Here is a 16,990-nt window from a genome sequence, read left to right as displayed (position 1 = left end):
AAGATATCCATTTAAGGTGGTTAAGATTTTCACATGTTAATTGTAAAAATATTTGTATCTTCATATTTTCCTGAAATCACTAAAGTATTTAGCAACATAAGTCATTATTATAGCAATGCAGATATCTGTAAGTACTTCCTACTTGATATTCTGAGAACAGTTTTGACAGCTGATCAAGGATCAAGTATCTAACTTAGTGTTTAATACTTAGAATTTGAGAAATTTGCTATCTGGATTTGTAGTTTTTTCATTTTGCCTTAATTTTAAATTGGTTTATGAAACTTACTGTGCAAACACAGACTTTACAATGATTATGAATATTTTATTTAAATACGCACATGGCTAAGCTAATTAAGATATCCATTGTTGGTGGTTCTAAGTGTATTGTTTGTTTTTTTAAAAGAAAAAAAAACAGGAAAAAAAAAGCCTGATATCAGTTCTTGTGTAAGTTGGAGGAACTAAAAATAGCTAAAATGGGTAACACTGAGGTAAACATTGACTTGAAGAGCACACTAACCAAACATTCATGTGAAAGGCAAACATTAAAATAGTACAATTATTTTAGACTAAGAAAGACTATAAAGTATTTTTTTGTAAAAACAGTAATTATGTTTTCTTAGATATTTACTTATTTAAAATTACTTGGCAGTTTTACTTAAAATATGAAAATAATACTGAAAAAGAGAAAGAAATTAAAATATAAAAAACTGAAATTTATCCAATAGGTAATACTAGTATACAAATTTATCTTCCTTGGAGTATGAATTTCCAGAGAACTGTAAATTAAAGCAAACTACTAAGATAGTATCACTTAAAAAGACAGTACCAAATGCTATTAACATTCAGGTGAGACAGTGTTCTTTCATACAGCTCGTGTGACTGGGAACTAACACAGAGAGAAAACGGCCGCGTGATTAGGACCACCTCTGACCTGGGAACACTATTTCTGGAGACCTGGCCTCAGGAAACAACCTAAGAGGCAGAAAGCCCAGCACACGGCAGCACTATGAAGAACAGCAAGAGCAAGCTAAACGCGTGGTAGGGACGGCTGCTATCTTAGGTTCAGTAAAATCTGCTAAATTATAAAAGCTGCTGACAAAAGAATGCAATAATAATAACTTCTAGTTTTCCCCTTCCAGATCTTCTTCCAGAGTAAAGTCATAATTATCTGTTTAAAATTTCTATCTAATCAAGCCATTCATGCTCTCAAACCTCCTTTGCCTGTGTGATAATGTTCACATTTCTGGCGCAGAGACTTTCAGGGTCCTGCCCTCCTTCAGCCTCATCTCCCAGCTCCCATCTGCGGTCCTAGCATAAAGGACATCCTGTCTCTCCAAGGGCCATACTTTCATGGCTCCATGCTCTGCACATGCTACTCTCCCTTTTTTCTTTGCCAGGCAAACTTCTAACCCCTTCAATATGTAAATCAAATGTTACTCATCTAAGCCTTCCTGACTCTTTCCCCAGGTACACCTCGGTCAAGCTTCCAAAGTCTTTGTACACCATCATCTCCAAAACAGAAGTTTTCACTTTATGCTAAAAATTTTGTTTTTAAGGGTAGGTACCATGTTAGCAGCTCCAGAGCCCAGCTTATTAATTAAAATGTTGAACAAGTAACTATTTTTATATAGCTTTTTACCATTTCCAACAGCTACCATTTAAGAGCTATCACATATCTTCATCAGCCTTGCAAGGTGGAAAAGCTAATATTATCTCCATTTTTTCTAAGTGACAAAATTGAGACTCAGAGAAATTCTGTGAATTGCTCAGGTAACAGGACTACTAGGTGGCAGAGGTAGGAATTAAATTCCTGCCTCATACACAGCAGGAATTGTTGAATTTATACATGAATAAGTATCAAAAAAGATATAAATTTAATTATTATTTTATACAAATCCTGGTTCTAACAGTGTATGAACTGGGTCTTAATTTTCTGATCTATAAAAGGATAAGGGAATGGTCAAATGCTGCACCAGACTTAGACATGCTATTTAAAGTTTGCCAGCCTACCTAATCAGTATTTCCAGCTAGGACCAGAGTACTTAGTTTAATGTGCTCCCTGGGTGATTCTGCAGTTCCAGTTTGGGAACCCCCAGACTATATGACCTCCAAGTTTCCTTCTAGCTCCAACATTCTATTTTTATTAAAAGAAAAATCCTTACCTCCAAGGATGCTCCCAATGCAAAGCACCTGAAATTACTTTTTACTCAGTTATGGAAACAATATGCCATTCATGTTTTATAGGCCACTAAATAAAATCTGATAAGTATCTAGTAAAATAAAACAATTTACTAGGTAAAGAATGCAGTCTATCTCAGGCATTCATTAACATTACAAGTTTTCTTGTACTATTTCTAGGTCTGCACAGTTAATAACTGATAAAGGAAGAGAATGGATCTAAACATTTATTTAAAGCCCAAATTGTGCCCAGCTATGTTGCTCTGCATTTATAGACCCAGACCCATTTAATCCTCAACAACAGATACAGAAACTGTTACAGAGCTGTTAGATCCAAGGGTATTTATCACTTAGAATATTAGTAATTATAATAATTAGACCAAACAGAAGAACAAAACATTTAGATAAATCTTTTCAATTATCATACTTGTTGGGACCACAGTATACATGTACAGAACTCAAGGGCTCTCCTTTGATCAGATTTGCTCATCAATACACCCTAGAATTATTTTTGCCTGAAGCTTCTACCTCAAGGTCCTACTCGAAACACCCTAATCAACTAACATGGAGCCTTACTTGGACTGTCTGGAATTCTTTAATATGACAGAGAACATGCTAACTTTCTAGAAAAGAAATACTTCCTTCTCAGGGATAGAAATGTACCTCTTGCCTAAATAATGATGGGTGCTGTGCTGTTTGAAAGGATTTATGTACCCTAGAAAAGCCATGTTTCAATCCTAATTAGTTGTGGGAGCAACTGTTTCTTTTAATCTATTCAGTAATATAGGTTGGAAAACTAGGTTATTTCCATGGAGATGTGACTCACCCACTGTGGGTATTAACCTTTCACTAGAGGAGATGTGACTCCACCATTCAAGGTGGGTCTTGATTAGTTTACTGGAATCCTTTAAAAGAAGAAGTATTTTGGAGAAAGCTTCAAACACAGGAGAACAGAGCAGGGTATGAGGAGAGAGCCCACACTGCCAGAGACCTTTGGAGATGAAGAAGAAAAACATCCCAGGATAGCTTCACGAAGCAAGACACCTGGAGAGGAAACTAGCAGACATGCCATGCATCATTGCCCTTCCAGTTGAGAGAGAAATCCTGAACATCAGCCTTGTGAACCAAGATATCTTTCCCTGGATGCCTTAGATGGACATTTCTATAGCCTTGCTTTAATCTGGACATTTCCATGGCCTAATAGTAAACTAACAACTTATTAAAGTCCCCTTTTAAAATCCATTCTGTTTCGGTATTTTGCATTCTGCAGCTAGCAAACTAGAATAGGAGGTAATGGATTTTTGTGGTAAAAGGGGGATTAATACCTGAGAAAATTTCCCAATAATCTCATTCCCTCCTGCAAAAGATAGATGGTCCTTTTTTTCACTTAGTTTCTCCAGACATGAGCCTGAGAGGTAGGGTCAGAAAGAAGCTGAGGTGAAGATTTTTGTTTTGTGAGGACAGGTTATTGCAGCAATGAAGGAGAAGAGGAGCTGATATTTTATAGTGGGAAGAGTAGAAAGGGAGGGGAAGGGAAACAGGTCCACTTGACTTTAATTACCCAGTTTTATTTAGTACGGCAATAAAGGATAAAAGTAGCATGTTTTCCTTTGGATACATATTTGATTTGAGAGTTCCATGAATAGCAGGAGTAAAACTTCTGGGGGCCTGCTTGCACTAAAAGCCTTGCCTCTCTCTCTCTCCACCCATTCCACTTTTATTTCTATGACCAAATTCTGTTAGATACTACTTACTACTTGGTACCAGTAACTAGCTTTAAAACAATAATACAGCCAAGTATTAAAGGCACAGAGCTTTGGGAAACAAAGTACACTCAAGTATTCAAAGACATTTACAACTGGAGTTAAGTTTATTTGCACAGAAAATTCTAGCTGACTATAGAACTGAATTTTTCTCTATTTCAAAACAATTCTAGAGGAGTCATTGTTAATGTCACTCTAGTTTCTGCTGTTTCATAATAATAATAGCTATGAACATTTATTGAGCATTTGGTGTAAGCCAAACACTGTTTTGGTTTTATTTTTTTGAAAGAAAAAGTAAGGAACCGAAGTCATCATAATGATGAAAGTTTTGATAGTGAGTATATGCTCATGATGCTCATAAATCAAAAGAAATCTTTGGACCGGCAACAAGATCTAACCAAGAGAATATTCTAACTTAATATTTGCCCCTTAAATTATAGTTGAGCTCTCTGCTCCTCTGCTCAAGCTTGATTAAGAAAAAAGTCAGTGAAAGATAAAACATGTCCAATTCTTTTGGGGTAATGGTTTACAAAATACTTTTTTTTCTTTACATCTTCCATGCCACATTTAACTAGTTGAGTATATGGAAAGCAATTATAACTGTTTTAATATTCTTATCTGCTAAATCTAGTTCTGTATCACTTTTAGATAGCTTTTGATTTTCACACTTAAATTACTTGTTTTTTTTAGTTTTTTAACAAACTAAGCTACCAGAATGTAATATACCAGAAATGGAATGGTTTTTAAAAAGGGAATTTATTACGTTGCAAGTTTACAGTTTCTGAGGCTATAAAAATGTCCAAACTAAGGCATCCAGAGAATGATAACTTGGTTCAAGAAAGGACAATGGGTCCAGAATATATCAGTTGAAAAGGCACATGGCTGGCCTCTACTGGGGTCTTTGGTATCTCGTTTCAAATATCTTCCATCAGGGATGTTTTCTCTTTCTTCATCTCCAAAGGTCTCTGGCTGTGTGGGTACTAAAGCTTTTTCCTAAATGGCTCCCTCTTAAAGGACTCCAGTAAGTGACCCCAATCTTGACCCCAATCAATCATGGAAACCAGCTAATCAACACGTCCCACCCACAACTGGGTGGGTTCCATCTCCAGGGAAACAACTTGATAAAAACAATCTCATCCAGCAATATTGAATCAGGGTTAAAGAACATGGCTTTTCTGGGGTACACAACTGTTTCAAACGAGTACACCTGGAGACAGTTTTATCCTTTTAGATCTTGCTTTTAATATTTGTTAGCTGGGACCAAGTCAGTGTTTAGTCTAGATGTAGTTATCTTCCACTACTGAGGCCAGATCCTTCTGAGCACTCTACTCAGTGACCAGTGTATTATGAGGTTTTCCAGTCTGGCTGATGGGAAAAGACACTATTCTGGCCCTGTATTAGCTCTGAGTACTGTTTCCTCTAATCCTTCCACTTAGCTCTTTCCTTATAGTGCTCTCACATGCATACAATAATCAGTACTCTGTTGTACAATTAAGAGAAATCCTCTATAGATTTCTAGATTTCTCTGTCTCTCTGCTGCTCTGCCTTCCCCAGTATTATTTTATGCAAACTCTGGCCTCTTTGGTCTCATTAGATTCTTAGAACCCTTTCCCAAAGTTAGGAGTTCAACCAGGCTTTGACTGCGTTTCCCCTCCCCAGTGATAGCCTGTAAACTCTCACAAGGCAGTAAGTTGGGGCAATCTTTCTTGTTTCTTAAGAATTACCATTCTTTATTGCCTGATTTCAATTTCTTGAAACTGCTATTTCATACAGTATTGTCAGGATTTGCTGTTGTTGTTGTTGTTGTTTTTTTTTGGTAGTTTCAGGCAGGAGGTTAATTCTCGTCATTGTTACTTCATCTTGGCTGGAAATGGAAGTCAGAAAGGAACTCTTCATTCCGAAACAATAATATACTTTCTCCCTTTTAACTCTCTGTAGAGATCTATAAAAAATTTTCTAGTACAGAAACTTATTGATTTCATAAGTTTGTAGATAAACAAATAAAAATCAACATATTTGTAAAAACTGTTCACTTGATTAAAATATTTCTAGAACATATTAATGGCAAAAACAACAATAACAACAACAAAAACAAATAAAAATAGCAGGTAATATAAACCAGTGCTCCACATACTATATTCTGGAGAAAACCAGGGTCCTGAGGTAAGAGGTTCAAAGGGTTAAACAAGTTTCTTTATTTCTTGTTTTAATGTGCACTATGCATTTCCAAAAGAAGTAGAAAGAATGTAATGTGTCTCAAGCCTATTTAAGTCAAAGCATCTTATAGGACTTGGTTAAGAGGGTCACATTTCAGGAAACACTTCGGAATGAAGGAAAAATGCCTCATTAAATTTAGTTTTCCTATATTTTATTTTCACATCTGTTTGGAGAAAGTAATTATGACTTTTATTTGAAATATCATCTTTACAAATATAAAAGACAACCTAAGTTACTAGTAAATTTGACTTATCAAGGTAAGTGAAAAGTGTTAAGATTTCCAGACTTTAAAGTAACTTAGAGTATTATTATTTAGAGCTAGTCACCTACACAGCTATCTCATCTTATAATAATGATTAACTACTAAACTCTTTGGGGTAAAGTCAACCAATTGTGAGTCATTTATTTGGTGTAAAGAGACGTAGAATTTAGCCCTGAACTCTTACACTTAATAACCAACTTACACTTAATAACCAACTGCTTTGGACAAATCACATGCCATACTATACATTAAATGAAACTCTATATCTATGAATTTTTCAGTTCTAAAATTTATTACATTTAATAGTTTGTCAAACAAAAGTGAAATATACTTTTAAAAATAAAGCATATCAAATTATCATCAAGTAGGATTATTTCTGTCTGTTCAGGTATTTCCTCATACATATCACCTAAGATACTTAAAACTTTGAATGTGAGATCTGTTTTGGTAAAAAGCAGATATTATGTTCCTCTTTTGACTTAAGTATAATAACTATATTTTAACACATCTTTGTCCATGGCATGGGGTGAGAGGGCAACAGACTACACAAAGTTTGAATACCTGAAGGCAAAGCATTTTGTTCAGTCAGCAGGAGGCAGATAGACATGTTGTGTCCTTCCAAGGGTTAATCATTTTGAAAAGAAATAGTAACATCATCTAGCAAATGCTCTTTTAAGAAATTTAAATTATTTACCTGTAAGGGACCCAATATAGAGCTGGTTGTATACATAAAAAAGAGATGCAGATAACTCAGAACATTTGCAAATGCAAAAGGCCTTCTCATCAGTGTAGGTGGAATGCATCCCAGGGCTTCGATCAGCAAAGTCATGAAACTGAGGTTAGGAAGAAAAAAGTCAATGGTAAACAGCTCCTTCAATTAGGAAAATAAAAACACATTTTCGACTTTTGAAAGAAAACTATTTTAATTATTTCTCCTTCTGGGGTGATATCCTATATGAATAATTATTCTATATGATATTATATTATTTCTTTATATTCTTAGAGTGCTCCTTTTTAATAGAAATAATAATTTTTAACTTAAAAAAGATTTCTGCATGTCAGGAAGTATCACTTATATAGTGACAGATTTAAACAGAAATTCCTGTTTTTTTTAAAAAAATTAAACAATTTTTAAAGTTCTCATTAAACCTTTCATGAATGAAATGTTGGTTATTTTTCTTCAGTTCTACCAGACAAATTTTAAGTCTGTACACTGACAATTAATTAGCTATCATATTAAATTGATTTAGTCCGTTGACTCAGGATTTTAGAATGAACCACAGAAATTCTTTTCCCTTTTAAATTTCAAGAGAAAAACAGAGCATTATTGTATCTACATATAGGGTGGCCAGATGCCCTAGATGCCTGGACAGTCCCAGATCATGCACCAGTTACCCTGACACAGTTATTAATGATACCGTCTTTCACTCTCACAGTGTCCTGATTTGGACAATATATTATGTCCATGTCCTGCTTCTATAACTAAAGAGATCAGTCTGAAAAAGCAATGTTCCTTAAACTTTTTATTGAACCATTTATTCCGGTATAACCAATTTCTTATTTTCAGAGAAATTTCACTCTAGTCATTGAACATACTTAACAAACACGTTTGTTACTAGTCAGTTATAGAATTTTTTAACCAAGTAAAATTATATAAGATAAACAGTTTGCTTTTTCTACAATCCATCAATTAGTAAAAAAAAAAAAATCAGAAAATATTGTATCTTTTAAGTTCCTTGAATATGACACCCCAAAAGAATTCTAAACTCAGGATTTAAAAAAGATAGTTAATATAAAACCTATGGCCTTTTCTGGGCTTGAGAGTTTGATGAACAGTAAAAGCAAAAGATGTCTATAAGACTAGATTTTTGTCAAATTCTAATCAATAAATATTGGCACAAAGAAGTAATGACATTCACCTGAATTTTTAAACCTATGTAAAACAACAAACACAATTTGGAACATGTATAATACATACCATCAATTTCACTGAAATAAACTTTTTAAGTATGTAGTAGGTAGTTTAAGGAATTGGCATTTGGTAGAAAGAGAATGTCTAGAGAGACCTGGATTTAAATTCAGTCCTGCTTTCTTACTGTGAGGTCTTGGACAAACTAATATCTCTGAGCTTCATATATAAAGTGGGGATAAGGACATTTGTTTCATCAAGTCCCTGCAAGGATAACATATATCAAGTATCAACCATGGTGCCTGGCATATAAAAGGAAACCAACATTTATTGGTAACTGGAAAAGAAGGAAAATAATGTGCACTATATATTTCCTTGCTCATGCGTAGGTTTAAAATGAGAATACACCAAACACAGATTTGGGCCAATATAACAGTTACACAGTTAATGTCTCAGGTTTTTAAAATAAACTTCATTTGTTCTTCCAATTGCCAGAGTTAATAGTCACCTTGTTATGAGCAACAACTTTGAGGGCAAAGGTTGCCAAATAAAGGGAATTCATGACAAAACTCAGTTGATTACGAGACTCTTCTAAAAAGTCTTCCAATCCTTCATACCAGAGTCTTTTAATGTCCGACCAAATCATCCCTTAAAAGAAAAAAAGAGAGAGAGGAAAAAATCAGATACATTCTTTTTTTTGGGGGGGGGGGAAGTGGAGGGTTAAGAGATATGTATTTTTCTTAAGAACCTTTTAACTATACAGAATTTTAAAAAGACAAAACTTACCTATTGCTCTTATAACATTTACATAAGTTAACACAAAGTGGAAAACATGGAGTTAGTTTTCTTCTGTATTATCTTCTTTAATCAGCTTTTTCAGCGTGGGCATTCTCTTGCTTGCCTCTTCGATCCAGCTCCCCTCAGAAGAGTATTTGTCTTCCAAGGGATTGCCTACAAACACCAGGTCCTCCAGGCACGGCAGTTCTGCCAGCTTCACAACTTCAGCCCAATCTTTCACTAGGTTATTTGGACACGTAGAGAACCTTCAGTTTCTTCACTACAGGGATGCCTTTCAACTTCTCAATAAAACTGTAGGAGATCCACAACTCTTCTAATCTGTCCCCTACTACTTCCAGGTCATCTAAGTTATGTTGTTCCTTCCTAAAGAAAAATCCTCAAGTTTTTTAAGCCATTCAGGTTGGCAATTTTTTTCCATGCAGTTTGTAGACAGTGAAAGCTTCTCACAGGTAGCAAGTATGGACAAGGATGCATCCATCTTTTCTATGGCGGGGGGGGGGGGAGTATGGGCATAAAGCATATCTCTTTGGCTTTGGATAGCTTCTGACCAGTTTTCTCTTCAAACCTGGCTATGGCTTCTTTGATTGCTGGGCTTTTGCCATTCTGGTGGTTGCTACTGTCACTGCTCTGGTTGTTAGGCCAGATACATTCTTAATTCAATAAAAAACTAAAAAATACTTTAAGATTCAAAGTACTAAATAAATAAGACTCGGGCCAGCCATAGCTTCATTCAAAACAACAACAACAACAAAATCTGAAAGAAAATAACCCCAAATTTCATGACAATGTGTTTCCCAGAGAGGTATTTTAAGTGATGTTAAACAAGCCTAAGAAAACAAATTGATGCATTAACACATGCACACACACACACACACACACACACACACACACACACACACACAAAAGGTCAGTCCCTGTTTCGTTTCTCTATCTATACTCATTTCCTTAGTGATGACATCTAGTCTCCTGGCCTTAAATACCATCCAAGTGGTAAAGTCTCTCAAATTTATATCTACAAACTCAATCTACATTTATATAATAATTTATATCTCTAAACCAACACCTAAACTCAAGTTGTATAGGCATTTGGCTACTCTCTATCTCCACATGTCCAAACTGAACTCCTAATCTCTCAGCTTATTGTTGGCTTCTATCTTCGAAACACAATTAGAATATAATCCTTTCCACCACCACTCCAATTTCAAGTCAGCATCCTCTCTTGCCCTCATTACTGAAACAGCTAACTGAGCTCCCTGTTTTGATCCTTATCTGCCTAAAATCTGTTCTCAAAAAAGCAAACCGAGGGATATTTGTAAAATCAAAGTCAGTATGTTTTATTTCTTTCCTCAAAACCCTGCAGCCTATAGTAGATTCTTAAGGAAAGGTTAACAGCACTAGTGCTCCTGAACCTTTTCTCCATGAGAATACGTCCTCATGTTATCTTCTACTAAGCATATTATGTTAAAAAAAACAGAGGTTGTCTGTCCAGTGATGAATATAATTTACTTATTATATCTATTTTACTTGACTATCATGCACTGACTTTGGGGAAGCAGCACTTCAAAGTTAAGAATCTTTGTTTTATTACTTTATTTAAAATGTCCTGATAGTATCTGATACATAATGGGTGCTCAACAAAATTAGTTAAATGAATAAAAAACACACAAATTAAAAACCAAACCAAACCAAACACAAAAATCTTCCTTATTTGCTCATAAATTCCTCTATAATTACATATGGCTATGAATACCAGCAAGCAGTACTATAATCCAAGATAATTTAATGATACATTTCTTCATTAAGACATTTTAAAGGAGAATATATAGTAACAAAAACAACTAAACAGAGTGCAGCAACATTACACATGATTGGAGATCAATTTAAGCTAAAGAGAATCATTCTCTGGATTACCAATAGGCAGAATAATTCCCTTGTGAAAGATATGAAGCATTCTCAAAAATCTGTATTCATAACATCCCAATTATACAGTACCCACATCTTATGCAGGAAAAAACATTTAAAAATATTTGCAGATCTGACAAGGAAACACTAAAAAAATTTCCACTTGAATGGGCTTCTATTCAAAATGAATAAATAAAAATGTCTAAAAATATTAACTAAATAGTCCCATAGGTAACACTGTATTAACATAAACACTGCTCCTCTTTTGTTTGGAGAAGCAGAGGGGATGAAAGCTTTCTGGATATATATCATACTCACTCTTTACCCAGGACGAGGAGCTGAGAAGCAGAAACATTAAATCCTCCATTTCATACTATCTTCAAGAACTCAAACTATCTAATCCTGGACCCTGATATGAAATAGTATACAAATCCTTACTTACAAGACATTTATATTTAAATTTTAGACACATTCCTTTTAACATTAAAACACTAAGCCAAGAAAGAAGCTCACAGAAATATGCTTTAATTCTCTAAAATGCAATTTCATGCCTAAAGAGAACCCTTACTAGTAAGTCACACCACTGAACTGGAGAAGGGTGCTGGTCAAAACGCGCAGACGCGTGAAGAGCAGTGAGGCCTGTCACAGGCTGTTTCTGTCCCCTGTGCGGTTCCCACCAAAACGAAGCTAATGTATGTCATGGCCTTCATATTTCTGAATTAGAGCAAAATAAAAAATTTAAACTATTTAAGCAGTGAACTCACTATATAAACAACATACTATATTTTAGGGTTTTGTTTTTCTATTTGAGAATTAGTAAATAAATTAATAAGCAGCAATTCCAGCCATGTCTGGAATCCCCAAGGCTTGATCCAAGGTCCTTCCTTCTTTTCATTTTATTCTTTCTCCTTCAGTGTCTCATGCATGCCCATAGTTTCATACACCATACGCAGATTTTTAACAAATTTGCGTCAAGTTTAGATTTCCTCTTGAGCTCCAGACTGTAACATCTAACTGTCTGCTTGACATCTCTCTTGGCTATCCCAAAGGCTTTTCAAACTCAACATATCCAAAATCACACTCAAGATCTACCCTTCCTTCCTCTACAAATCTCCAAACCTAGTACTCTTCCAAATTACCTATTGCTTTTTACTTCTTTCTCCCTCACCTTCTAAATACATGTATTTCCATGTCCTATGGACTTTACCTTATAAACATCTTTCCAATCTCTTCCCTTTTCTCTTTCGCTGTGATAATACTTTAAATTCAAGATACCATCTGCTTTCATCTGGATTATTGTACCAGGGGTTTTTTTGGTCTCACTTCATCTACCCTTGCCACAGCGCTATCCCCTCCCCACAACTCCCCCCAGTACTCATTCTCCACACTGTGGCCAGAAGGCAAATCTGATCACGGTACTCCCCTACTTAGAAACTTGAATGGTCTTCCACTGTTCTTAGCTTCAAGTCATAATTACCTAACACAGCCTATAAGCCTATGCATGGTCTGGCACCACATACTTGTCTACAGCTTCACCCTGAATCTTGTTCCCCTTGTTTTCGTTACTCCAATAATATTAGCCTTTATCTACTCTCTTCTTTGTAACATGCTCCCTCTTGCCTCGAAGCCTTTCTATGTGCTCTTACCTCTGTCCAGAACACTATTCTCTCTCAATTTTACTAGTTGACTCTTATTCATCTTTTAGATCTTGGCTCATTCATCACTTTCTCAAGTTAGCTTTTCCAAACTTCCTGGACTAGGTGAAACACCCTGAGAGTATATTTTCTCTCCTAGCACTTAATTGATCTGTGATTTTTTATTTTTCTGGGTAATTCTCAAGTTAATGGGTTTCCACCTTAGACCACAAACTTCATGAGTGTGGGGGCAGCCCATTATCAGTTTTTACTCACCACTGAATCTTCAGTGCCTGTGCTAAGTAAAGTAGGTGCTCAACATTTTTTAAAATACATTTTTATAAAAGCTGGCTTATTGTCTTCTGACAGCAAAAAATTAAATAAATGGATACCATTAAGATTTTGTGCATTCATTAATACATTGTTTCCTTTTTTAATACCTTGCTTTTAAAAACTTAACCTTTCTTTTTCTGGAGGTATAAGAAGAAACAGGAAAGCAAATGCACAAAAACTGGTCATCATGGGGGAAAAGGTTTTCAATATCTGAGTTTAGATATACAGATAAATTATCCCTACATACTCACTGAAAGCAGGTTTAGATCTATACATTTATTGAAGGCCAGGGTGATCTAACTATATGACAACCTTAGGAGACATCTTTGGGAAGGTTTATTTAAGATCTGGTTATTTCAAAGCAGAAGCCGTGCTGAGAAAAGTAAAATATTTCCATGAATTTCATTGTTTTAATTGACATGCATTCTTCTAGAAAGGCAGAAAATGGTTAGAAAATCAATTATGTGTGTGCATGTACATGTGTCTGTGTACATAAAAATGTTACTGAAAGAGCCATCATGCTTAAAGTAAGTGGCCATAGTTATACTGTTTTTATGAAACTCAGTGACTGTAACAATATTTATGGTATCCAAAGAGTGGTATGGCTCTGAGTCCAGTGAGTTTATATTCACTGCTAAGAAATATAAACTTATTTAATTCTTTTTTTTTGAGTGCATGGTCCGGGAATTGAACCCAGGACTTCTGCATGAAAGGCAGGCATTCTAACCACTGAACAACCTGTGTACTCCTAAACTTATTTAATTTCTACACAGACTTGAATAAACTGGATCTTACTGATAAAACAAAGAAGCAATATTTCACAGAGTAAACGTATAAAATTTCTTTTCTATAAGACTAATGTATATATAATAATCTTATAGAAATAATTTAAATGAAGAGGGCAAAAATATTTCTTTGAGAATTCTTTCTCTCAAATCATATTAAACTGAGTATCTATAATAAGATTTTTCTAATCAAATCAGTAATGAAATCAGACAAAAGGGAAAAGAGAACAAGAAAAATAGGATAAAGTTAAGGTCAGTGCCAAAAAATTGTTATAACAAGGTTATGTTTTTTACCTATTCAAATAACATACAAACAAATTTCATATTGGAAAGATCTAGAGCAATGTAATATGGAACTATATATTATAAAGCCTAAATTATTTTTTAAATTAATATCAATTTATAAGTAAGATAGAAATTCAGGAATCGTGGAAATATTGACACAAAGGGATTATTTAATTTACTTTTTCAGACATATTTTTACTCTAATTTTTAACATTAACATATCATGGATTGATTACTGTTAAAGTAAAATTCTGGTTGAAATTGAGTTATTTGAAATGAATTCTTTCTAAATAAAAATAAAACTCCCAAAATCTGAAATTATTTTTATAGCTGAAGGAAAACCAAAATTGAAAAACTGTACATCCATTCTCCTCAAATTATTTAATAAATAAAGTAATAGAAAACTTATTGATCAAAGTACAAATGCAATTTTACAAGTAAAATCAGTGCTCTATATCATAGAAAGAAACTAAATCTCAATATTCTTTTATTCTGTAGCAAATAGTTGATGTAAAGGCTAAAGATGATCCATAGGGAAATAAAGGAAGGAGATAGTGAAAGATCAAGAATAGAAAATGTGATTTCCTCCCAGCTGCCCCCAGAAAAAAGGCAAAGGGAGTAAAAACTGTAGGTCTTTTAAGAGTTTTATTATACATCAAAATGTTTAAAAAAAGCAATTTCCATAAAATGAAATATCTCAAATTTTAAAACCCCTGTAATTTCTAAAGAGACCTGGTTATCATTACAAAGGACTGAATTATGGAATGGGTCACCACAGGCCTATTAAATCTAAATTTCTACAAAAGATATAAAGTAAGATGTAAATACAAGCGCTCATCTGTTCTTAAAATGAAAACTAATGGTAAAATGAAAAAGAATAGTTAACTTTTAAAACGCACTGGAGGGACTACCGGGCCAACATGGTGGCTTAACAATGTGCACATTTTAGTTCATTCTCCAGAACAAGTACTAAATAACAAGAAACAGTACAGAACAGCTCCTGGGGCCCACGTCAGTGACTGGACACACAGCGTACCCCAGTCTGAACCAGCTGTGAGGCCCCCAGAACCGTGAGTTCCCCAAGCCGTGGCGGCTGGCGCCCCTCCCTCACAGGCTGCTTCCCAGAGGAGAAAGGAAAGAGGTTTTACTAGCAGCAGGAGCTGAGCCCAACCAAACGCCAATTGTGGAATTAGTCAACAAATTCTGACTACTAAAAATAGGCCCCCTGCTCAGGTGAATCTGGTCAAAGCGGAGGTCGCTCATTTTTGCCCTGGTGCCAAGGGGGCAAGGCTGACGGAAAAAGGAAAAAGAAGGAATCAGAGGTTTTTGTGGCTCCTCAGGTTGCAACTGCCCCAGGCATAGGCAGAAACAAGCTGGTTTGAGGGCTTGTCTGGAGCCTGTACCTTCTTCCCCAGGGGAGGGGTGAAGCCCAACTCAGGTGGAATTGCTCCCTCAAGGAATTCAGACACCAGGGCTTGGTAATTTGAAGCCATTAAAACCAGCCTACAACCTCTCCTCTGTCTCCACCACGCCCCTAGCAAAAGTTAAAGGTGCCACATCATCTCATGCTGGTGGGACCTGCAGGCAGACAAGTACCACATACTGGGTAGGATAAGAAAAACAGAGTCCAGAGACTTCATAGGAAAGTCTTTCAACCTGCTGGGTCTCACCATCAGAGAAAACCAATGCAGGTGACTCTTTCCTCCTGATAGGAGGCCAGTTTGGTCTGGGAAAATCTGGCTGGGGTCTATAATACTTAAGTAGACCCTCCTAAGTGTGGGAGGAAAAAGGCACCATACAAGCAGGGCAAGAAACAAGAAAACAAGAACTGAAAAATTCTCCTCTGTTAAACAAAACTTAAGCTAGAGGTCCAGATAAAGCTGAACTGAATATCAAAAAACAGATAGACAACAAAGTCATCCAGCAAGAAAACCCTAGGTAAAAGAAGTGAAAGCAATCTCAAGAATAAACTAACTAAGGTAATTAAATGCCTAGACGCCAGCAAAAAATAACAAATCACACTACGAAAATTGAAGATATGGCCCAGTCAAAGGAACAAACCAACAATTCAAATGAGATACAGGAGCTGAAACAATTAATTCAGAATATACGAACACACATGGAAAACCTCATCAAAAACCAAATCAATGAATTAAGGGAGGATATAAAGAAGGCAAGGAACGAACAAAAAGAAGAAAACGAAAATCTGAAAAAACAAATCACAGAACTTATGGGAATGAAATGCATGGTAGAAGAGATGGAAAAACAGTGGAAACCTACAATGGTAGATTTTGAAAGACAGAACATAGGATTAGTGAACTAGAGGATGGAACATCTGAAATCCGGCAAGTAAAAGAAAATATAAGGAAAAAAATGGAAAAATATGAGCAGGGACTCAGGGAATTGAAAGACAATATGAAGCACATGAATATATGTGTTGTGGGTATCCCAGAAGGAGAAGAGAAGGGAAAAGGAGGAGAAAAACTAATGAAGGAAATTATCACTGAACATTTCCCAACTCTTATGAAAGACTTAAAATCACAGATCCAAGAAGTGCAGCATACCCCAAAGAGAACAGATCCAAATAGACGTACTCCAAGACATTTACTAATCAGAATGTCAGAGGTCAAAGAGAAAGAGAGGATCCTGAAGGCAGCAAGAGAAAAGCAATCCCTCACATACAAGGGAAGCCCAACAAGACTATGTGTAGATCTCTCAGCAGAAACCATGGAGGTGAGAAGACAGTGGGATAATATATTTAAATTATTAAAAGAGAAAAACTGCCAACCAAGAATTCTGTATCCAGCAAAATTGTCCTTCAAAAATTAGGGAGAAATTAAAACATTTTCAGACAAAAAATCACTGAGGGAATTTGTGACCAAGAGACCAGGTCTGCAAGAAATACTAAAGGGAGCACTAGAGAC

The 16,990-nt window shown here is 35.4% G+C and overlaps 1 protein-coding gene and 1 pseudogene across 2 annotated transcripts in view; both read right to left on the bottom strand.

Annotated features, from left to right (window-relative positions):
• Nucleotides 1-16,990, bottom strand: part of TRPC1 (transient receptor potential cation channel subfamily C member 1) — an 84,361-nt gene that overhangs the window by 19,603 nt on the left and 47,768 nt on the right. Inside the window, 4 exon segments of the mRNA XM_077130315.1 lie at nucleotides 7,115-7,212; nucleotides 7,215-7,229; nucleotides 7,232-7,253; nucleotides 8,838-8,977. Coding sequence (XP_076986430.1) covers nucleotides 7,115-7,212; nucleotides 7,215-7,229; nucleotides 7,232-7,253; nucleotides 8,838-8,977 — 275 coding nt within the window.
• On the bottom strand, nucleotides 8,875-12,727 carry LOC143657790 (dynein axonemal light chain 1 pseudogene; annotated as a pseudogene). Its single transcript, XR_013162965.1, has 3 exons — nucleotides 12,676-12,727; nucleotides 9,116-9,777; nucleotides 8,875-8,977 (listed from the first exon to the last, which is right to left on the bottom strand). The product of XR_013162965.1 is annotated as a dynein axonemal light chain 1 pseudogene (transcript).

Source organism: Tamandua tetradactyla, chromosome 15 (assembly GCF_023851605.1).
Source record: "Tamandua tetradactyla isolate mTamTet1 chromosome 15, mTamTet1.pri, whole genome shotgun sequence".
NCBI lineage: Eukaryota > Metazoa > Chordata > Mammalia > Pilosa > Myrmecophagidae > Tamandua > Tamandua tetradactyla.
The sequence above is the reverse complement of the archived record's forward strand: the minus strand, read 5'-3'. Positions and strand labels throughout refer to the sequence as shown.